We start from the raw sequence: 23,928 nt of genomic DNA, 5'->3' as shown, positions 1-23,928 counted from the left end.
ATGTTTCTTGTTCCATTACCAATTCTAGAATCATATTAAAATCTTTCAAAATCATCAAAGATTACATGACTATGACAACAGTGTTACAGACTAACAGAAGTCTTAATACTATTTTGGTCCATGCTGGAATATTGGAAATATAAAGTCCTTAGGAAATGTTATGGCAGTCAATGATCTTCATTTAATACCCTGCTAGAATACAATTATAGAGTTTCACACTTTTCTTTTTCACATGGGTAGTCTCACCATGTTGTCTCTGTTGGCCTCCCAATCCTCTGCCCCAGCCTCCTGTATAGCTGAGATTGTAAGAATAAGCCATCATCTCTGGATTTTTGCAAAGACAAAACTAAGATAGTCATAAATACATTCACATGTGAACACACGCGCGCACACACACACACACACACGCACACACGCTCTTAGAGTTGCTTAGAATAACAATAATGTTGGGAATAAAAGCATTCTCAGGTGCTGGATGCAAAGAAGGAGCTCAGCACCACAGTGTACCTAGGATGCTGCAATCCTGAGTACGTTTCCTGTAGGTTTTGGTACATACTGTTTACAAGCTTAATGAAATTGTTTCTATTCCTAGTTTCCAAAAGAGCTTTGTATTTTAATTTATTTATGATTACTAGACTTTATCAAATGCTTTTATATTTATAACTTTACATTTAAATTTAAGTTAATTAAATTTTGGAAAATTTAATTTTTAACTAATACATAAAAATTACACTTGTTAATTGGATGCCACGGTATGTTACTAATAGTTCCTCGATAATCCAAAGACTTCATTTTGGAATTTAAATATCCTTAATGAATGTTAAACATATCATTGTAATAAATGAGTGGCTAAATCATTGTACTAGGTCACAGCTATTCACAGAATGAAAGTTTATTACAAAAAAATAGGAGTAACCAAAGAATGTAAAACCAAATATAGTAAAGATTTGTGAAATTTTGTTTTCTGAACTTCTTGTTTCACATGTGTGTGGAATCATATTATCAAATGCATTTCCTACAGTAAATCATGCTTTTTAAAAAAAAAAAAATCACTACTCTTAGAATAAGGACCAATACTTTTCCCTAAACAGACAGATGGCAACTACTTGAAGTTCATGGCCACAGTGACTCTGCTGCAACTATCAAGTCTACAGGAAAGCTGTCAGTGAATGAAAGTGAATGGGCATGTTTTTCAATAAAATGTATTTATACAAACACATGGCTAAATTATGAACGCTAGGTGACTCGCTCTTGCTCTAAAGTGGTCTTGTCCAATAGAAATACAATTCCAAGTCCTATATATAATTTAAAATTTTCAAGTGATCAGATTAAAAATTTTAAAATAAGTGACATTAATTTTATGTATGCATTTAATAGCTATGCATATCAAATGCTGTCATTTAAACATGTAATAAAAATTTTAATAAGATATTTTATATTCTTTTTTCATTTTAGGTTTTTAAAATCTGCTATGCATTTACATTTTTAGTACACTGCAATCTGTATTGTACAGTGAAAACTTGGGAAAAAAATCTCATACATGGATAAGGATGTTTTTAATGTTATAAACAGTAAAATTAACTTGTATATAGTTCAACCATCCACCAAAAAAGGAATAAACTGTACTGCAGTCTTATGGTAGACTACTATGTGGCAGTCAAAAATAAACTGGATAATGTGTCAGTATGAAAAAAGTATTTTAAAATGTTAAGAAATAAAAGTAATTTACAAAAGTCTCAAGTACATGGTGATACCATTTATACATATTTTAAAAGTGCATGATAATTTATATTTTTGTAGATCACAAAAATACAAACAATGTTCCTTAACTTCAAAACAGTAATTTCTCTGGCTATCCATGGGAAACTGAAATAATTACAGAGGAAGTGAGAGTCCATTATATTAGTAATTTTTTAAAATCTAGGTTCAGTGGCGTAGTGCAGTGATAGAGTCCATGCTTAGCATGTACAAGGCCCTTGGTTCAATTCCCAGTACCACCACCAAACAAAACAAAACACTAAATAAATGGCAAAATGTTAGTATTTGAAAAATTTTAGGGGCTACTTGAATGTCAGTTAAACTGCTCTTTGAACTTCATTGTACGCTTGAAACTCTTGATAGATTAAAAATGAATATTTTAAGTGGGAACAAACCACTAGGACCCAGAGATGGCTGCTCCTCTTGATCTGTTGCTGAGTTTCTTGGGTACCCAGGACATGGACTATCAGGAGGGATTTCCCCAGCCTGCGGTAGTAACAGGCAGGCTCAATGAGTCAGTTCCCCTCAGCAGAGCCTTGTGGATGGAAAAATGTTGCTTCTCAGAACTAGCAACTTGTCTAGAACTTTGGGGTTAAGTCCTTCCGAATCTAGCCCTTGTAAGAGAGAAGTCACAGCTCTGGGGAACGCATCGAAGAAAGGCCAACAAAATCAGTGTACTTCTAAGATTACAGAATAAATTCTTACACAATGTGTGTGTGTGTGTGTGTGCAATGGGAAGGCAGGGACCTCCATCAGCAGACTCTTTGAAATTTTTATATTTAAGGCCCAAGTAGAATTTGTGGGCTCTGGGGATATGACAACAGCTTACTTACTGGAAAAATCTCATTGAATTTAGGTTCCTACCAGGTAACAAAATCTCAGGAGACTGTGGGAACAAACTGGTGTAAAATGGGACAGAACATGCTTTCTCATACATACTGGGGTGGCCCTTTTTCTTAACAATAAAATCCAAGGAAGGGCTGGGAATGTAACTCAGAGATACAGCACTTGCCTAGCATGCAGGACCTCCTGCGTTCCACCCTCAAAACAAAACTCAAGAAACAAAACTTCAGGCATCATGACTCTGCCACACTGTATCAAAAAGCATCCACCCCAGGAACTCCCATCTCCGGTACTCTTTGAGGATGGCCACTTTAATTAGGGAAGGAGCAAAACCACATCATATTTAAAAATGAAAGGCACGCTTTTCATCAAAGCAAGGACTTAGAATCAAGGTGCTTTTGATTCTTCATTCTGTGTGGGGAAGACTTAAGAATCCCTGGTAAAGGCTTAATATCCCAAAGGTTACTCTTCTGAGCCCTAATGGAGCACTCTGTCAGATGTGTGGCCAAGTGATGGTATAAACATGCTTAACAACTCACGGTGAGATTAGTTTTTTAAACACACCTTTCCCCCGTTAACAATCATTTGACCTATCTTTCATAAAACTCTGCAAACTCTCCATAAAGTGAAATCTAATGTCATGTAACTCAAAGAAGTGGTTTTAATGGACAAAAACCACGTACTCTAAACTTTCTTCTTTGGTTGGAGAATAACATTCTTATCAGCTACAGGGAGAGGTCTCCCCAGATGGCCCTGCTTGCCCTGTGATAAAGGACTTATTCTGCTCAGACTTCCTTTCCCGCCTCCCACTGCTAATCGCAGGCCAGCTGTGTGAAACACATGAGTTGGTGGTACAATCCTTCCAGACTCAGGCCTGCAGCTGCTGCCGGGGGCTTGTAGAATGGCCTTTCCCCCCATTGTCCTTGGAAAGCCAAGGTTTGTCAGAGTGGTCTCTATATTATGATGGTAGAAATCTGAAAAAAAAAAAAAAAATCTAGCCGGAAGCGCCATCTGCCAGACTTCCTCATTTGTAGGAACAAGCTTAATCTAAAAATATCCTTAGAGCTCCCAGAGCTCCAGCACTTATAGAAGGTCCAAAATCCTAACAGAGGCCATGCCTGTGTGGCAGGGACCCTCTTTTGAATTTCCCCTGGCTGCCAGAAGCTCAGAGGACAGCACAGTCCACTGTGTGACTGAAAAAAAGTCCCAATCTCACTGCCTCACACACCTGGCAGAGCGCTTTCTGCCTCTGAAGCTAACCATCTGAAAACAGAAACAGTGCTAACCTTGCTCTTTAAATTCCAGCAAATATTCACGCAGTCTTGGGATTTATCAGATTTACTACTAAATTTAGTCATGATCCAGAAAGGACCTAAAGGACAGCCTTAAAGAGAAACAGTACCGCTCTGGAAGCATAACAAGTTTAAAATGCTATACATCTTTCTTCAATCATTAAAAGGAAGTGAAAAATTCAGATTCAACTTTTAAGTGCAAGTTCTACACACAAACAACCTAATGCCTCAATCAAAGAAAGGAAACTTCTCACCATCCTAGATGCCAGCCCAAAGTGCCATCCTCATCAGTGTGGGCTCCCGAGCCCTGCAACAGGCCGGCGGATGACGCGAGGGTCCCATGGAGCAGTGCTGGAGTGTGAAGGGCCAGCCCAGAGGCAGCCCAGCGTCTTGTCCAGCTGCTGTGAGTTGCTCAGCTCGCAGCTCTCCGTCTCCCCTCAGTTCCTCTCTGACTTTTCTATAAAATGTATTTCCTGCCAGAGCACAGGAAAATAGGGACGGCTCTGCCTCTGACCCGTGGCTTTTAATCTCAACTTCTCTTCCTTGGCTCCATGATTAGAAGACATTCAGACACACTCTAAACTCTAAAGTACATTGTTTTTCTCCATATTTCTCTAATATTTAACCACCTCTTAAAGTAAAAAAATCACTCAATGGTCTATGTTGCCGGGTGAATAAGAACACCCATTTTAAACTTCTCCCATGCCTGTGTTAACGGTAATGCATTTCCTTCCTACCCATCCTGAAAACTATCCCAGGTTACTCAACACTAAACACTGCCTGCCTGCTCTGCACCAAGAGCTGTGTTAGCAGCTGCTGGGCTGAGTGGACCTGACACCCAGCTTCAGCAAATCCATAACCTCTTAGGGAAGTATGTATCAAGATCCTCCAGACAGAGTTTAAGCAAAACCTTTAAGAAAGTTCTGCAATTTGGGGTAAAACATTCTCACTCAAAATCTTTCTAAATACTACTGTCATCGTAATGGCTGATTCTGTTGAGTCCCACACAGAGCTCCTGTGAGGGTACCACAGCTTGCTACCACACCGAATCAGCTCCCGACTTGCAGATGACAGACACAGACACCTCAAATTCTCTTTGACAATCCTACTTTCAAATATTCCTACTTCCTGTCTGTATAGTATAAAATATGCTTACATTTCTGCTTTGAAAAAAGAGCACCATTTTGTAGTACACAACCACTTCCCCTCACAAGTCCTTTTGTTCCCGCCAGGTTTTTCTTTTGTTTGCCCCTAGAGAACTCAGTATTTCTTCTCCCTCCCCTGAGGAGCCCAGAGGATCTTTGCCCCTCTCCCCTTCAAACTTTCCACCCACAAAGCACAGCATCACCTTCACTTACCTGCAAATTCCTCCTACAGGATTTCAGTCTTCTCTGATGGGTTGCTCCTCTAGGTAACCCACACAGAACTGAGCTTGAACCATTTCATCGAGCACTTGGTTTCAACCCTAGTTAAATTATTCTAATTGTTTCATGTGAAGTCGGCCCATTACTACCCCAAAATTATAAACCATTTGAGGAACTGTGTCACAGTTGGGGCATGCCAGAACACAGAGTAATTATTAAACACTTCTTGATTAAATTTATCTGTTTCTGTTTCAAAACCTCAGTTGCATGAAGGAGAATAAATGATTCTTTTAAGAAAGAATTACACTTGTCTGGCAAAACTTACAAAAGGCAGGAACACTGAGCAACAGACAACCATCAGGAATGCTGATTAAATAGCTGAACCTTCCCCACATCTATGAAATGCTATCAGCCTAAAATATCCTGAACATGAAGAAATCTTTGTTATGGGGGGGGCAGAACATGGGATAAGAAAGGCAAGTAACTAAACTAAAAAAGGCTTTTTATTTTCTTTGTTGTATTTTGAGGAGGATATAGAGAGGTCTTTTGGAAATGCTCAAGTGCCACCTGCAAGGGCTGACGGGGACAGTCCTCTGTGGGGAGCACATTACGTTCCATTGATTTATTTGCATGTATACAGAAAATAAATTTCACTGTGGTCAGATGACCTTTGTAGGCCCCAAGACACCGGCCTGTTTATTTGCATGGCAGTGGAAGTCCTAACAATTTTGCTGGCTTTATTCACCTTAACAGTCCTTTAGGTCAACATTACATTCAGTGGACACCATTTAAAAATGGGAATACAGGGGCTGGGGATTTAGCTCAGCGGCATAAGCACCTGCCTTGCAAGCAGGCAGTCGTGAGTTCGATCCCCGGTACCGATAAAAAGGAAAAAGACAAAAAAAAAAAAATGGGAATACAAAAATTTGTTTTAAAAAGGAAATAAAACCATGATTGTTTTAAGAATAGGGAAACTGATGCTGTGAAACACTTACATGGTCTTAACCAGCCTCCTCTGCAAACAGCTCCTGAAATTCTTGCACTCTCCAAAGTGGCAAATGCCTTTCTTGTACACTTTAGGCTAAAGGCCAGGCAGCCCTTAGTTAGCTTTCAAATGGGGGCTGATCACAGCAAAGTGCAGGCAGAATTAGGGGTTGGGACTTTCAACCCCACTGCCCAACCTCCAGGGATGGGAGAGGGCCTGAAGGTTAAATTGGTCACCAAAGATGAATGATTTAATGAATAATGCATGTGCAAGGAAGCCTCCACCAACCCAAAAGAACAGGATTAGGCAAGGTCCGGAGAGCTGAGCTCTTGGAGACTCCCGGAGGATACAGCACCAGCAAGGGCACAGAAGCTCCATGTCCTTTCCCAAAGACACTTTGACTTTCCACACACCTCTCTCCTTCTACCATTTGTCAATATCCTTTACAATAAAACTGTGAGTGGAAGGAAACATTGCTTGAGTTCTGTGAGCTCTTTTTAAATCTGAAGCACTGGTAAAACAGCCAAAGTTTTGTGATCAGACCTGAAAGGGGTCTGAGCCCTCAACCTACGGAAAGTCATGTTCTATCTGAGTAGGCAGAGACAAAACAGAATTGAATTAGCGGGAACTAAAGCTGGTATCTGCTGCTGAATTGTTTTTTTGGGTGTGTGTGTGTGCCTGTGTGCATGGGGCATATACATTTGGTCACAGAAATCTGTGTGGATTGTTGACAGGGAGTATTGGAGAAACTGAGTCTCCTGATAATTCCATTACACACACACACACACACACACACACACACACACACACTGTGTAGGTTACTAGTCGGTTTTAGTTAAAGATCAAAATGCTTAAATTGTTCAACAGAAATTTGTAGACATTTAACCTAAATATATAAAGATACACTTTGGTATTGAAAGATATAAATACTCATAAAAGATGAACCATTTAGGTGTCAGAAAATCAGTAAGGTCTTGTTTTTGTGATCCCAGTACGCATGACTGGGTTCTTTTGCAGACATGAGTTGGGATGCCTGGTACAGAGGTGAGGATGGCACCCAGCTGGCATTTCCTGGGCAGGGAAGTTTGCTGGGCTAAGGGTGGTGGAGTAGTTGTGATGCAGACAAGTGTTGAAAAGTGCTTGGACCCAGTGCCCAATGCACTGCACTTCCATTTCCAACACAATCCCCCAATTACCATGTGTCTCCAACCACAGGCTGGACAGTCAAGGAGAAAGCTGATACCTGTCCACCTAGACAGGTAGATGGGGAGAGGACACAAAAAGTGAATCAAAGTGGGAGGCCAAAGACTAATAAATAACTGCCATCCACAGGAGGCACTTCCCACCAGCTGCCCTGCCTACGTGTGACAGTGTGTCAGGACCCACAAGGAAAAATCAATGGGCCGGGGATGTAGCTCAGTGGCTCAGCACCTGCCTGGCAACCACAAAGTCCTGAGTTTGATTTCTGGTAACAACAACACCAAAAAAAAGTAACTGAGTAATTTCCTAAATAGATCTCAAAATCACTGAAAAAAAGCCATGGATGTGATAATCAAAGCATGAATACTGGGGCTGCCCCAGTGTGTCTTGGAAAAAAGAATTCAATCTGTATTAAATCTCCATTTATAATATGGAGATAACAACAATGCTAGGAGAATGTTAGGATGATTCAATGAGCTAATTTTAATAAAGTGCTAAAACAGCGCCACATATATGGAAAATGCTAGTTAAATAAAAGATAGATGGCTGGATGAATAAGCAGAGAAGTGATTTTGGCACCCTGCAATTAATTAATGGACGAGAATCAGATGGGCTGGAGATTTCCTTCTATCTTGATGTCTCTACTTTTATTACAGCATTTTAAGGAGTCTCGAGGAGGGGAGGAAGGTAACCAAGATGAGGCTTCGAGGATATACACTGTTCTCCACCAGGAAGAGCCATCTGTCGATTAACCAGATCTCATTTTGAATCTACGTGGTTAATAGCTAGATCATTTATAGTGCAGCCCTACAAGCAGTAGCTCATCAGGTTGCTCAGCTCTGCTGTTTTGCTATTACTGCAAGAAAAATCTAGAGGAAGAAACAGTTCCTTTACTGTATTTGCCTGCCTCCTTCTGTGCATGAGCATCTCCCCTCTCTTCAGCTTTCTAGAATTTTTTTCTCCCTTCACACCACCTCCTTTGCCACTCCCTACTCCCAGCGCATCCTTTTAGTGATTGATTAAACCAAACCAGCAGTGAGGTCTTACCAGACTGGGAGTTAGTGTGGTTCTAGTCTCCAGTGATTCCTGTAAGAATCCATCAGCCAAGATCGTCTGTGCCTAACAGGAATCACTTGGTTTCTGAACTACTGGTTTCGGTAACCCTGCCTGTAGAATTCTCAGACCCTCCCTCTCATGGGTGGCAAAGTCATTTTCTGACTCAGGATCCGAGCTCAACAATTTGGTTTAAGAAATCAATGTGTATTTATGCTAGATTTCATTTTTGCCTACCTGGCTTGGGAGGCTACTTGGAACAAAGTTACTAAGATAAGCTACTTCCTTGCTCTGCATGCTGGTCCAGCCTTCTGATCCATAAAGACCAGACATCCTCATAGGTTCCTTTCATACTCCCAAATCAGTTCTTCAACACTCTCCTATATCAGAGTATACATTCCTTGTCTTTAGTCTTAGCTGAAAACTCTGCAGGCTGGATAATCCTACATGTCGCTATTCTTAGTCTGGCACGAAGTAGCTCAATACTCTGTAGTTTCTCTTCTTGTTTGTAGTTATGTCAAGCACAGAGAGATGTCTTAATTAATGATACATCTTTACATTACTCTATACCTTAGCTTCCCCTTCATCTAATCTCTGCTCTGTTTCCTCGGTACGTCATTTGTAGGTATGCACACTATATTTGATAGGCACTAGGTTTATATCTTAGATGTCTTTTCAAAAGGTACAGTGTGGAAGATACAAATAAATGGAAAGTTATCCCATGAGCATAGATTGGATGACTACCCCCAAGTGATCTACAGATTTTATATCAAAACCTAATAGTACTTCATGCAGAAATAAGAAAAACAATCTTACAAATTCATATGGAACTCAAGGGGCTACAAATGGCCAATCCTGCTGAAGAACGACAAAGTTAGTGGTCTCATACTTCCATGGTTGAAACTTTATCAAAAAGCTACAGTAATCAACATCATTGAATTGATATAAAGATAGACATATAAGCCAACGGAATTGGCCAGAGAACCAAGAAACAAAACCTTTCCTACATGATCAGAGGATTTTCAATAAAGTCAGCAAGGCCATTCAATAGGGAAAGGACAAGCTTTTTAACAAATGGTGCTGGGAAAACTGGAGATTCACATGCAAAGGAATCTAACCTCATATAAAAATTAAAACAAAGTGGATCACAGAACTAAAACTAAGACCTAAAACTGTTAGGAGAAAAGTTTCACGATATTGGATTTGGCAATGGTTTCTTGGATATCATACAAAGTCTACAAATGAAATAACAGGTAAATTGGACTGCATCAAAATTAAAATCTTTTATACATCAATAGGTACACTCAACAAAATGAAAAGCAATCATGGAAGAGGTGAATATATTTACAAATTCTCTGACAGAGGATTAGTATCCAGAGTATACAAAGAATTCCTATAATTCAACAACAACAACACAAGCCAATCAAAAAACAGCAACGGACTTGAAAAGACATCTCTGCTAAGAAGTACATAATTGTTAGCAAGCACATTCTTCATGTCACTAATCATTATGGAAATGCAAAGGAAAACTACAAGATAGCACCTCATACCTTTTAGCACAGTTACTATTAAGAAGTCAGAGAACAATTAGTGCTGAAGAAACTATGGAGAAACTGAAAGCCTGGTGCACTGCCCGTGGTAACAAAAACTGTGTAGCAATGTGTGCATTTTTTCTAAGGCGTGTACTCTTTGGGGGCAGGGTGTGTTCTAATGCTTAATTTTACTGGGTAATGATGCATTATTATCGAGAACAGTTGCACCAGCCTCCATCTTCAGCAGCAGGGTATGGATAACTGTCTTTGTGGATAACTTGTCTATGGATAACTGTTTTCTTCTGTCTTTGTCAAAATGTAGTATTATCTGATTTCTTAATTTTCATCAATCTGGTGAACAGAAAGCTTATTGTTCCTTAATTTTCCATTTCTCTGATTACTGGTGAAGTTAAGTAGTTCTTATGCTTGTCACATTTTTTGATTCGCTCTTTTTTAACTTTCAGTCTGTGCCTCTTGCCCATTTTGCTGCTGGTTTCTCTACATAGTTCTACTTAATTTGTAACAGTACCTTAAACAGTCCATTAATCTCTTTCAGTCCTTAGCGTACTTTGTTCAAGCTCACATTCATCTATTAATTGCCTGTGGCATCATCCATTCAACAGAAATCTTTTAGTGGATGAAGTCAAATCCATTAATTATGTTATGGGATATATTTTAAGGTCTTAAAAACCCCGTGAACGATTTTAAAATTAACTTTATGGTTTTATGCTTCATATTTGGCTCATTATGCCACCTGCAGCCCACTTTTGTGTGCATTATAAAAGTATGCCCTCAATTTCCTTTTCCATACAACAAAATAAAAATCAACTAGTAAGCAACCTATTCTTTCCCCACGAGTGCATGGTAAGCGCCCCACCTGTACCCAGTCTGCAATACGTAGTGATTAAATGAAGTCAAGAAAAGGAAGTATTAGGCCCTGAATTCTAATGGCCTGTTCCATTCCACATGGAAGATGCTCGTGATTTTTCTTTACATGTTTGTAGGAAATGTGAACATGCACACAGAGTAAATTAAACAGCAAGATCGAGGATCTGGGTTTAGAATTCATTGTACAGAGCAGTTACTTGTTTCAAGTCTTGGAGAGACATAAACATAGAGATGACATTTCGAGAGAAAAGTTACCACAGCAGCAAATATCGGTCCTCGTTGTCTTCTATTATTTCCTAGAGGCATGTCTACCCCTAATGACCTTCTAGATTCTCACCAGAAAAGAAAGTTTAGAGAAACCTTAGGTACGCTATGTTATAAAAACTACAGTTTTGCTTTTTTCCTCAATTTAAATTCACTATATTTAAATTTCTGCGTTCAAATTATTCCTTCACAGAATTCTGACACAACTCTTACACCTACCACTTCGCCCCCAATCCTAGACACAGAGAAATGAAAGAACAAGTCTAAGAGGAAAGGCTAAGTGAGCACACACTGCTTAACAAGATTTAAGGACTGAACAAGGAAGTGTATTCCTGTAAAAGGAAATTATATTTTAAATAATGAAAACATAAACTTAATAGTGACTGTTCTTTACTATAGTGCAGTGTTCCAAAGAGGTTAACATTTATGGATTATTCACAATCATTCACTGGGAAAGAACAAAGACATTTTGACATTTCAATATGAAGTTTGAGGCCTTAATCAAAGATGATTACATCTTCTACCAAACCCACGTTAGAGCCACTGGGCTACACAGACTTCAGATGACCTCCCTGACCAGCAAGGGAATCCTTGAGTTCCTACATTAATACAGGAAACAGGTATTGATCACCAGATATTTTGCATTTTGGATTTAGGTAAACTTTAGATTTTGACAGCATATGTGTTTGAACCCCTACCTCTGCACAACCTGCAGAATTAATTGTGGCAAACTTCTTACAGGCTGGCATTCCACATGGAGCACCAGAAAAAAAAATCTTATCCTCCTTTTGATGTGTACATATCGAATGCATTGGTCAGTTTTCCAGTTTATGGAGCAAAATGCTCAATATGCAGAAAGGAGGAGATATTCAATCTGGCTAACAGTTTCAGAGATCTGCTGGCTCCAATTAGGAGCATCACAGCAGAAAGGTGCGATGGAACAAAGCTACTCAGTGCGTAGAGACTGGAAAGCAAAATGGGTCAGAAAGTGTGCTCACAAGAGACACACTCTCAGAGGCACTTTGCCAGTCACTCAGCTGCAAACAGGCCCCACATCCTAATAGCACACTGCTCTATGAATGAACTGACCTAATGCTATGCATTTTCTACCCACGACTCGAGTACCTACAGGAGTCTTAATCCAGTCATTTGAAAATTTAGATTACCTGGCCAGGTTGATGTTCCTATCCTGGTGCATTTTAAAACTTCAGACTCTTCTTCCCTTTCTTCCTGATCTTCAAGCTCATTTCACTTGCTGGTGTGTGCATTTATTTGAAAATTCTTGAATTTATTCAGTGTATTTTTATTCTGATTAATTTTCCTGCCATAGAGCTTCCAAAAAGCAGGAGCCATTCTAAAGAGCCTCCTATAACTCAGAAACATATGATGAGATAGATCACCACCAATTATTTGCCTACATTTCCAACTTCAGAAAAGTGTACAGCAAATCTACAAATCTGTGTGAAGTGGGTAAAATCCGAACTACCACAAACTCAGGGGGATCATGTGACAATGACAGGTACCAAAATTAACTGGAAAGCAAAATATCTGAGTCAAATGGGAAGGATGTTTTTAAGTAGTCTTCAGTCTGAAAGTTTCCCTTGTCACCAACAAGAGACAACTGTTCTTATAAATATGCTGGCCAGGGAAACACAGAAGATTAGGGATCTAGAGCACTGGACACACATTATTTGAAGCAGGCAATTTTACAAAGTTATAGCAAAATAGTCTAAACACTCTCAACACCAACTTCTTTTCTTTGTGAGACGGGGTCACACTGTGTAGTCCAGGCTGGCCTTGAACTCACTATGTAGTTTAAGCTGGCCTTCAATTCACAGCTATTTTCTTGCCTCAACCTTCCTAGGGCTCAGTCTATAGACATATGCCACCCTGCCTGGCTTTAACACTCACATTTTTAGGGATCTGAGCAAAAGTCAATGGAAAGATATAATAAGCAATTTATACAGAGATGAAAATGCTGACCTTCAAACTCTGACTGCAACTTAATAGCTGCAGAAAAAGGTAACCACATATTATCTGTAGTTGATTTATCAACCCTGATAGAAGGAATACAAAGTCAATAGAAACAGTCCCCAAACAACAACAAAACATCTCTTGGCCACTGAGACTACATCTTACTAGTTGATAATTTGCACATACACAAAGCGTGTGGGCCATCCTAGGAACAGGGTGCTTTTGATTGTATGATGAACATAAAGGGGCTCGATTAGACAGCTCATGCTGTGTTTTCCAATCCCCTCCCCCTTAGAAAGCATGAAAAAAATCTGTTCTCAGAGAAGCAAACCACACCCTAGAATTCCTTTCAACTCACTGGTGGAAAAAAAAAGTCTCTAGATGATTACTACCATTCTTGTGACAAGAGAGGGCTGGCTCCCACACCTGCTCAATTAAAAAAAAAAAAGAAAGAAAGAAAGAGAAAAAAACACACTCTAGTTGCAAAAGTGTAATGTACAATCATTGGACAGTAATTAATCCATTGTCCCCAGATGGTGTTTGCCCACCTTGAAGATTTAATAATTATTAACCTCAGCTTCTTTAACTCCAGGTGACAATAATCTTATTGAGCCCTGGTAGCCACAGAATTATAATGAGTATCCAGTGAAAAAATCAAGCCAAGAATTGTTTAATCTGTAGTGTTTTATGGCCTTTTAAAAATAAGTTTTCAACTCTACAGTGAACAGCTTCCACATATCTGATTTTATGCTAGAGTATGCTATGGAGAAGTCAATTTAGAATGCATGAGAACTGGTCCCAGCACTCTGGGGACTTTACAAGTTCTTGAACACATGCAAACACAAACTATTTAACGTAGAGCAAGACACACTGTTGTCTGTCAAAATAAACACATAAACAGAGCACCAGGACAACCAAGAGACCTGATTTTAGACGGACACTTCATATCCAAGCTGCTTGCCTCCTTTCTCAGTATTTCTTTAGTACCAGTTATTCGCCAAGCATGAAGTTAGGCGCTTTCCTAGAAAATGAAATAAAAGGGGCATGGTCTCCACCTGCTACGGACAATATGATAAATATTTCTTGAGTATCTACTAGGTTCCAGACACCAAGCTAGTCCTCCTAGAATTATAGATGGTAAGCTTACCCTTTATCTTCAAGGAGCACCTGGCCTTTATTGTTTTATTAAATATAAATTGTTATTTACAATTCTGTGCTAATCTGGATAAAAGGGAGAACTGTAACTACTAATGTTGCACAACAAGCTGAGTTTATCTTTGTATTACTGAACCAAACCCAGAATGTGGTAAGAATCCAGATTCTATGAACCAGTCTCTTCAAAGGCAGTCAAAGCAGAGGTGAAGCTTTGGATGTCATACTGCACATCTGCTGATTAAATTCACACCAGCTCAACCCTTAGGATCCTTAAGGACAGAACCCCAGTAACCGGGTTTGAAAGCACCCCTCACTGAGCTCCCAAGATCGTAAGCAATGAGGGCTGGAGACGTAACTCAGTGGTAGAGTGCTTGCCTAGTATGCACAAGGCCCTGGGTTCAATTCCCAGTAAAACACAGAGAGAGAGAGAGAGAGAGAGAGAGAGAGAGAGAGACAGAGAGAGAGAGAGAGAGAGAGAGAGAGAGAGAGAGAAACAGAGAGAGAGACAGAGACAGAGAGAGAGACAGAGAGACAGAGACAGAGAGAGACAGAGAGAGAGAGAGACAGAGAGAGACAGAGACAGAGAGAGAGAAACAGAGAGAGAGACAGAGAGAGAGAAACAGAGAGAGAGACAGAGACAGAGAGAGACAGAGAGACAGAGACAGAGAGAGACAGAGAGAGACAGAGAGAGAGACAGAGAGAGACAGAGAGACAGAGAGACAGAGACAGAGAGAGAGACAGAGAGAGACAGAGAGAGAGACAGAGAGAGACAGAGAGAGACAGAGAGAGAGACAGAGAGAGAGACACAGAGACAGAGACAGAGAGAGACAGAGAGAGAGACACAGAGACAGAGACAGAGAGAGACAGAGAGAGAGACAGAGAGAGAGAGACAGAAAGACAGATAGAGAGACAGAGAGAGAGATACAGAGAGACAGAGAGACAGAGAGAGGGAGACAGAGAGAGAGTAGTAGATGTCTGATGAGGTAAAGAATCTCTAATCCCAGCTGTAGTCAAGGAAGTATATTCAAAGACAGATCTTAAAAGTTTTACATATAATGCTGTCAAATCAGTAATTTAAAACAATATGAACAGGAAAATAGAAATCAATCATGATTGATGGCACAGGAGTTGTCCTGTGTTTTCAGGCATTATCCACAAACTCCTGGGAATGAGCCAGCTATTAATTTACCTCTGCTATGGGGCAGAACACAAACTTGCGCTGTTGATACATGTGCTTTGTTCTATTTGCCAAACTCTGTATGCATTGAGAGGAGGGGAAATTTCTCCCAGTTGAGTGTACCCTCTATTCATTCTCTCCTGACCAGCTCTATTTCCAGCCTGTTTATTTAAATTTGATCGACAGGGATAAACATAGAGAAGATTCTTTAAATATAGTGTTTCCTAATGCAAACTGTGATTTTCAAAATACCATGCAGATGAGCCCATGAAGCACGGCATTTGGGATTTCCTACTAACCTGGCACCCCCTGAAATTTGCTACAGTGGAAAGCATGTGGAGCTCTAATCAGATTGGCTACGGAGTCTGGAAATGAATGACCATCTTACTCCATTTATTCCCATCATCGGCCTCCTGCTGAGAAACCGTGTTACAGAAGAGACCACACACTGAAGTCTAATCTGACAAAAGGGAGGCTGCTCTGTGACAGAAAAGGAGTTCCCGATTATGACATTATCACCACCTGTCTGCGAGAACGTGGGAAGGGACTTAAGGGAGAAGCAAAAGCCCAGGGACAGGCTCAGGCTCTGGTCCTCAGCATTTCTAAGATGAGAAAAAATTACCAGGTGGTGGATTAAAATCATAACTGTTTTGAATGTTACCGTTAAACTGAAGCATTACTCAGTTGCATGGGAAAACCCTTTCTTTTGATTAGTCTCACCTGGGATCAGAACACTTAGAAACTGAAGCCACATAAGCCCATCTTACTTCTCACTCACCTGTCATCCTCACTTTTGCCTCCATGCTCAGCCCTATCATCTTAATTTAGGGTTTCTTTGTGAAACATTGTCTGCCTCAAGCAGATGACTCTCCTTCAACTGATCTTGTCACTGAAAAGTCGTAAGTCATTTCAAACTAGGTTTGCTTCTGCAGAGAAATAAAGGGAAGAAAGAAGTGGATTCTTTTGCATCTTAATTTCCTTCCAGGACCTGCAGCTTTCTTTAAGCTGCTTTAAGTCTTGAAGGTGCTATTTAAACTGAAAGTTCATGCTGATTGTCTCTGGGCTTTCATTTCCTGATCAACAGTATCTGCCAACCCTTACCTTATGGCCCCATCCTAACCTGGGGCAGGGAGACCCAGAAATTTGCTGAAGTTCATCATTCTAAGCTCATGCCAGTTTGTGGATGGAGAAGGTTTTCTGGGCTGCAATAGACAAGGAGAGTCTCCCTCCCCTGCCCAGAAGGAGGGCACATATCTAAATCCCTCTAAAGAGGGCCCGTCAGCACTGGGCAAGCAGTGTCTCTATCCTGTAGGACATCACAGAACACAAATGACATTTTGCAGAGGATAATATCTCAAATAGATGGAAAAGCTACTGCCTAACATTCAAAGAGAAGAATCACAGAAAAGTCAAGTCAGAGTCAGTTTTGTAAAACAGGAAGATATGCATTCTTCCACGATGGCTCAAGAAAGCAAGTGGATCTGTCTCTCCACACTGTGTACGCAGAAATTAACACTGCTCCATGAAGCAACCTCCCTCTCTAAAGTCTGAATCATATGTAGCAAACAAAAGGAAGCCAGGCCTTAGAAATAGGACCCATTTAACAGATGCATTCATGAGAAGAAATCAACTTAACTCCTATGTTGTTTCAAGAAGTGAGTATTTTCTACTTGGAGATTAGCCTGCTATGATACCAATGAATACAGATATTGGTATTGGACCAAACATGGTCTGTGTTTTCACTGGCACAGTGATTTGCTTATACCTCAACCTGACCTGCTAGGTTTGAAGAGTTTGGAGTTTCTGGCACCCACTCTGAAGAGTACCCAACTCCAGAGTACTGAGTTCCAGAGTTAGAAGTCAGCTTATGGTTCCAAGCCTGCCCTTTTATCTTCTCATATGGGAGATGTGAAGGTTCAGAAGCTAAGGTCATTCATGCTTAAAATATGACAGTGTTTCCCCGAATAAACTACTTTGACTTATTTTAAATAGTATGAGGTGCTCCTTTCTTTTTCATGTTCCTTAAATTCACTTTATTTTAAAATTTTTTCTCCTGAGTCCTGAAAATAAGAACTTTTTTTGTCTTTTTGTTTTGTTCTTTAAGAGGTGGCACCCAGAACTGTTGAGATTCCCACCTAATTTATGCTATACAGAATCCAAGCATTCTATCATAATAGCTGGACTAAAAACTCTGCTCTCAACCAAGATGCTAATTAGAACCCTTCCTGAGTCATGTTGCTATGGTTACCAGGCTTTCTCCAAGTCTCCTGATTCTTTAGTGAGAAAGTTTTAGTTACTTCTCCAAGGGTCAGGTGGTGTTTCCAGGTTCTGGGCTGGGCCAGGCTGGTTCCTATCATAATGAACAGAACAATGTCCCACTTAGCAAGGCAGAGTGGTTTTCACCTGCATAACTGGCTTCCCCACTGTATTTTGTTGTTTAACTCCTTTCAGTAATAGGGTGTTATAAGTATTATTACCAGCCCATTTTAGAAAAAAGGAACCTGAAGACTCAATGACAATGAATGGTTTGCTCAAGGTCACTCTGTCCGTATGAGAGATGAAATAACATCTTGGTTTAATGGCACCACAGCTGGTGCTTTGCAGTAACCACTCACAACAAAGGCAGACATGTAGAATGCAGTGCTTTACACTCTGCTCAGTTACCAAACCCCCTGATGCACACTGTCTGTTGAGGAGCACAGGCGTGGAGCTGGGTTGCCATGGACAGCTGTCAATTACATAGCTACTGTAGTTCTTTATCTCACTTTTGCCATCTGTGGCTTGGGGCTGGTAATTCTTCCCTCCCAGGGTTTTTCTGAAAACTCAGCAAGTTATTATGTCCTAAATGCATGCCTGGTTCACAGTAACTACCATATAAAAAAGCTCACCCTGGCTGCCGAATCACTCATTCATTCGGGTAGTTCAGATTAGAGTCAAAGAGCCCAAGAGAGGCTTGGAACATCTGAGGGTCAGGAAGACATCTGTTCTGCCTGGTGGGCAGCCAATGCAATACCAGAACAAAGTCACAGCCACGAGAAGAAGCCACGTTAGATCACATCACAGCCCGAGAAGCCTTGATGTTCAAAGTCAAGTGTCACAGCTGCTTCTCTCTGTGGTCACTTGCCTTGTTCTGACACCAACCTGGGGCATATCCACTAGACAGAACACCAGCTATGACACGACTAGAGACAGTCTTTCAGAACGCTGTCATAAAAAAAAAGCAGGTTTCTCTTTTTCCTGATAAAAATCAGTTTTATTTTCACCAGGCTTTTTTCCAGAATTTAAATTCTATGCACAGCTCAATAGCTTAAGAAAGCCATTTATTTTTCTAGAGCCTTTGAAAGGTACTTTAATCTGGCAGGATAGTGGTGAGGCAGGGAAGAAAGCTGTGAGTTCCAGCAGGCTAATATGAAACTACAATATTTTTTTCTTTAAAAAACAAAATCAGATTTGTGGGTTAGCAACCTTAAGCAGCTTCCTGCTTTCTAACTTTAGCCCCAGGGCCCAGTCACCACTGTGGTAAGGTCTATTAAGCAGACACTAGGCTTTGTTAGCTTGCCTCCCCAAATCTTCTAGCCTTCAGATCTCATTTGCATGTTTAACTCCTTTAGAGTATCACTGAAAAAGCCTATAGAAAAGGAGTACTGGCTTATAAAAATATGCGCATACACACAATAGTAGTAGTTTAGCCCTTCTTCTTCCCCTTCTTCTTTTGTTTTTGTTTTGGCCATGGCCCTCGGTGGGGCTGGCTCTGCCACTAAACTACATCTCCAGCCCCAGACTAGAGATTCGAGCAGGGAGCTGCCCGAAGGTTTGTTTGCGGAGCAGAAACAAAAGGAACAATCTTTGCTCCCCAAAGGCCACAGTGGAGATCTGGGTCATTCTAATAGAGCATGTTGGCCTTTAGGCAAGGTTTCCTGGAGGATGGAACTCTAAATTGGGCTTGAAAATCTTCCAGAGGCAGCAAAAGCAAAGGTCTCCACAAGAGGCCCTGTGCCTGCAGATGGGATTCTCCTTCAGAGTGGGCTACAGCATCCCTCACAGACACTGGCACTCACCTGGACTTCGGAGGTGGGGGAGGAGGCGAGAACGTCTCCGTCCTGCTTCTGTCCTTGGGGAACTCAAAGGCAAAAGAGGCCGATTTGCTCATCCCAGTCCCGACTTTGCTGTTCTGCCCGGAGGAGCCATCAGCGGGGTGGAGACGGTGCCAGGTAGAAGAGTTTGAGTGGTCCACAGTGCCATTCTCCATCTCTCTTCCCCAGCTTTGACTCAACAATTCCTGCTCCACCTCCTCCTCTTCCTCAATCCGGCACTGGCGACTCCAGGCACCAGTCTGATACCTGGGCCGCCTCGGGTCCAAGGCTGAGGTGGAAGGGGCAGGAGGAGGGCATCTGGAAAGGTCATTGGTCCTGCAGGAAGAAGCGGGCTCAGCTGAGTCTTTGGATGCAGGCTGGGGCCCCCTGCTGCCTGAGCTCCCCTCGGCAGGGTTTGCCGGTGGGGAAGCAGATCGTGATGCTGGGGACCCAGGGCTGCTCTTGGACAGCTTGGGGGGAATGGCCGGCCTCCCCTTAGGCATGTTCTCAGCCCTGCCATGAGGATGGCTTTCCTTGGAGCTCGGTCCATGCCCAGATACAGTCTCCTCTTTGCCAGCCTCCAAGTCCTGGCCCACAGGCCCCCGCGGCCACTGCACACCCACTGCAGAGTCTGGGCTGCTCAGGTAGATGGTCCGGTGGTCCTCTTCCGGGTGGGCAGCCATGACCGTGATGGTGGTCGACACCTGGGGAGCCATATCTGAGCCTTCTCTGTCCCGGCTCCAGACAGATGGTGTTTTCTGAGCCCTGGCGTCACTTGTCCATACCTGGCCCTGAGCAGCAGTGGCCTGTTCTGCCTTGGCCTGTGGCCTGGAAGGCACTGGAACTGCCTTCTTTCTCTTGGAGCTCTCGGCATAGATGGGTTCTGGCTGTGCAGCCTCCCTGGGTTGGGCTGGGGGCTGGGACTCCGAGCACCTGCTAGAGGTGACAGCATGGCAGACAGAGTCCTGCTGCTTCCCCGGGAGCACAGCTTCCTTGACAAGGGAGCAGTAATCACTCTCAAGGTGGGGAGTAAAGGGGCTGCTGGCCCCACTGCTGCTGCTGCCATAGGACAAGCCATCAGAAGAGCTGGCAGCCTCAGAGTTGAGGGAAGGCTTTTGGGGGCCCAGGTGGGGTGGGTTGGCTGAGAGCCCCTGGCCACAGCACTCCCTGGGGAAGCTCGGACTCTGCTTCTCCTCCTCTGGGGGCCCAGCACATGTTCCCTGCTCCCAGCACATCGGGGAGGAGTTGCCCCCTCCACATCTGCCCTGCAAACTCTCCACGTGTGTGGGGTCCTTGGCAGCCAGGCTCCTGGGGCAGCAGTCCAGGATGGAGCAGTATTCTCCACCCTCGCTGTCCCCAGAGGGAGAGCACCTTTGATCACTTTCATCTTCTGAGGGCAGGGACTCTTGCACAGGCTGTGGAGAAGGACAGGGCCTGGGGCTTTTATGACAGCTCGATGTCATCTCGGCAAAGGCAGCCAGTTTCTGGCGGAAGCTCTCCTGCGCAGAGGGCAGCTCTTGGCAGGGAAATGTGGGCTTCCCTTCCTGCCCAGCCTTCTCATCTGGGAAACCCACAGGGTGGAAGGCCATGTTCCTTTCCCCCCGGGCCTGCAGGCTGTGCAGACCAACCATGGCGTAGGCAGGGGGACAGTGAGAGCTGCCATCCGTGCAGGCAGAGGGACCAGCGGGCTTCTGGACGCCACGGAAGCTGCCCAGGTAAACTATAGGCACATCCTCCTGCTTTGGGAGGGGGAGCTTGCCATGGGCTCGACTCCAGATGACCTGCAAGGTTAAAAAAGACTTACATTAGACTTTGTCAAAGAAAAAAGGAAGAGAGAAAAAGAGTCAAGCGCCGTGACATTGTCTACGTCTTCTACAGTGCAGCCCAGGCACACGGGAGGTGGACCCGGGGCCGGCACTGCACACACCCACCTTCTGATCTCCCCACAGCCTGTGATCACCGCTGCAGCACCCACAGTGCATTTGTCTTCCCAGACCCTGAGCTGCGCCCCTCTCAGCCCCTGCCTTCCAGAGTCTGTAATGCTTTGGCCTCAAGTCTGGGAAGCAGGGAAAAAAGAAAAACTCTAACAAAAGGACACGTTGCCTTCTCTTTCACAAGTACCCAGTGAAACAGTTGTTCCACAGGCTTAGAAAATAGAGTTCTAGGCTTTAATTTTTGTTTTCTACAGGACATTCCTGAAGAAATTGAAGTCATGGTGAGTTTTGAAACCCCTAACGGTAGCTGGTAGGGCCAGGGCGTGAGGCCGAGCAGTGGTTTCTGAGTTAGGTCAGGACTTCCTTTTTCTGTCTGGGCTCTTCAGACCACGTGGAAGAGCTGCCCTTTCTCCCAGTCAACAGTGATGACCTCAGTTCTAGTCCTGTGTGTGGCTGGACTGAATGAGCTAGGGGCAGATGTGTGGACCAGTTATTCCATCACTAAGTCATTGCCCTCTTCTTTTCTAAAGGTCTCATGCTCCCCTCTTTAGGAAGCAGCTTCAGAGTACAGCCTGCACCTGTTTCCTTTCCCACAAAAATTCTGGATTTGGAGAGTCCCTGGTTTATGAAGGTGAAGGTTGATGGAGTCAACAATGCCTTGATGAATGGGTGTGACCGGGTCAGGGAAAAAGAAGCAGCTCTGAAAGGGACAGGAAATGCTTCTCTTCAATTAAGCCTCCTTTGATTCAGAACTGACCTTTGTTTTCATATAGGCTCCTATACGCTTCCTGGTCCACTATTGCACTGGTCGGGGAAAAGTAGGACATGCAGAAAGGTCAACAGGGAGCAAACAGTTCTTAAAATATCTCAGACACAGGGCCTCTGAGGGGTGTGCAGAGGCAGCAGACTCCAGCGGTCCTGATCTATGTGTCAGCTCAATAATCATTCCTAAGGGTCACCCGCAGTATGCACAGGAGACCTAATCTCTCTTTGGGGTCTGCTTTAAGATCATGGTGAAAGGGTGGAGATGGGGCACATATAGAACAACACTGGTAGAGTGTCAGTCCTGAAGGAATGGTAGGTGTACTGGTTCATTATACAATTTTTGCCACTTGTGTATATTTGAAATGATTTGCTGATTTCTCTAAAATAAAGTTTCACGTCAGTCTACCTTTATACAAATCTCCAAATCACAGGAGTAAGTTCTTAGAGGTTGGATTAATGGTTATTAGCCTAGAGGGATAGAGAGAAAGGATGGGGCAAAAGCAATCACAGGCCAGACGGGCAGCCATCCTGCAGGATTCTTGCTCCAACAACCCTCCCTGGCTGCCAGCCAGCCACCAAATGCTGGAATAGGAGCAGCTCCTGTAAAAATGCCACAGGGATTAGTCAGCCTCACCTGTGGGACTTCAGCACTCAGGCTGGCCTCTGTCCACACGTCAGAAGTCTCAGAGCTCATCATGGTGGGTTTCACAGCGATCGTGGGCTTGCAGTAGGGGGAGCCATTCACACCTTCATCTTCCACACTCTTAGGGGGCAGGCGAGGTGGAGGGGGCAGGCTGCCTGTTCTGGGCTGGGGACCGCCAGCTGCCAGCTGGTGGTCACTCCGCAGACAGAAGCAGTTCTTGCAGGACCCGGGCTTCCAGATGTGCTCCACAAAGTCACTGCACGCAGACATTTTTGGGCTCTCACAGTTCAGTTGGGTGGTCTGGAGCATCGTGAGCTGTGAGTCTGCTGGTTCATCTTGAGCCCAGCTCTTGGGTGAGGTGTTGTGGGAGGCAGGGGTGGGTCCCAGAGAGGCCTCCTGCAAAGGCAGACGGGGGTTTGATAAAAGATCTGCCTTGCAGAAGACAGGTGCATTAACAATGAGTCTGGTTACCTGATTGAGAAGGACAGAGGGAAAGCAGGAGGAAAAAAAATGTAAAGGCTACATTCTGTTTATTCTGAGGCCTTCAACTCATCACAGACTCTTACACACTCTAGTGGTATGGCCTCATCAGAAGATGTAAAAACTAAACACAGCCTTGTCATTGACATAGAGAGCATAAAAGACATCTCCATCCCCCAAAGCACTAGGTGCTTTGGAGAAGTTATGGGAAAAATCGCACAGAGTTTGCGATGAGAATTCTGTATGTAGTGGTACAAGATCTGGGGCACTGTCCCAATAAACAAGAAGCACAAAGTAGTAGAGAAAATCAAAGCAATAGTTTTCAGCAGCAGCCCATAATTTTTGACCAAGAACTATATAATAGAAGCAGAGCTGGGCCCTGCAATGGACTTTGTTATCCACACCTGGCCAGTGGGGATGGATGGGAAGGGTGAGATCTGATTCAGTGGATGTTGTCGGGAGGTCTGGCATCCTGGGAATTCTGCCCCTCCCCCATTTACTACGCATCATTCAACCCTGAGCTAGCTGAATTGAGGTTAAGAAACCTG

General features: G+C 43.0%; 1 protein-coding gene across 1 annotated transcript in view; it reads right to left on the bottom strand.

Moving 5' to 3' along the window:
- Positions 1-23,216, bottom strand: part of Prag1 (PEAK1 related, kinase-activating pseudokinase 1) — a 43,102-nt gene extending 19,886 nt beyond the window's left edge. Inside the window, exons 1-2 of the mRNA XM_013144365.3 lie at positions 22,892-23,216; positions 19,544-21,339 (exon numbers count right to left, since the gene is read on the bottom strand). Of these exons, the coding sequence (XP_012999819.1) occupies positions 19,544-21,339; positions 22,892-23,209 (2,114 nt within the window). The 5' untranslated portion in view covers positions 23,210-23,216. The remainder of the gene's footprint in view (positions 1-19,543; positions 21,340-22,891) is intronic.
- Between the last annotated feature and the right edge of the window lie 712 nt (positions 23,217-23,928).

Source organism: Cavia porcellus, unplaced genomic scaffold (genome assembly GCF_034190915.1).
Source record: "Cavia porcellus strain 051 isolate PalLab524CR breed Dunkin Hartley unplaced genomic scaffold, mCavPor4.1 scaffold_24, whole genome shotgun sequence".
NCBI lineage: Eukaryota > Metazoa > Chordata > Mammalia > Rodentia > Caviidae > Cavia > Cavia porcellus.
This window is presented reverse-complemented; position numbering and strand designations above follow the sequence as displayed.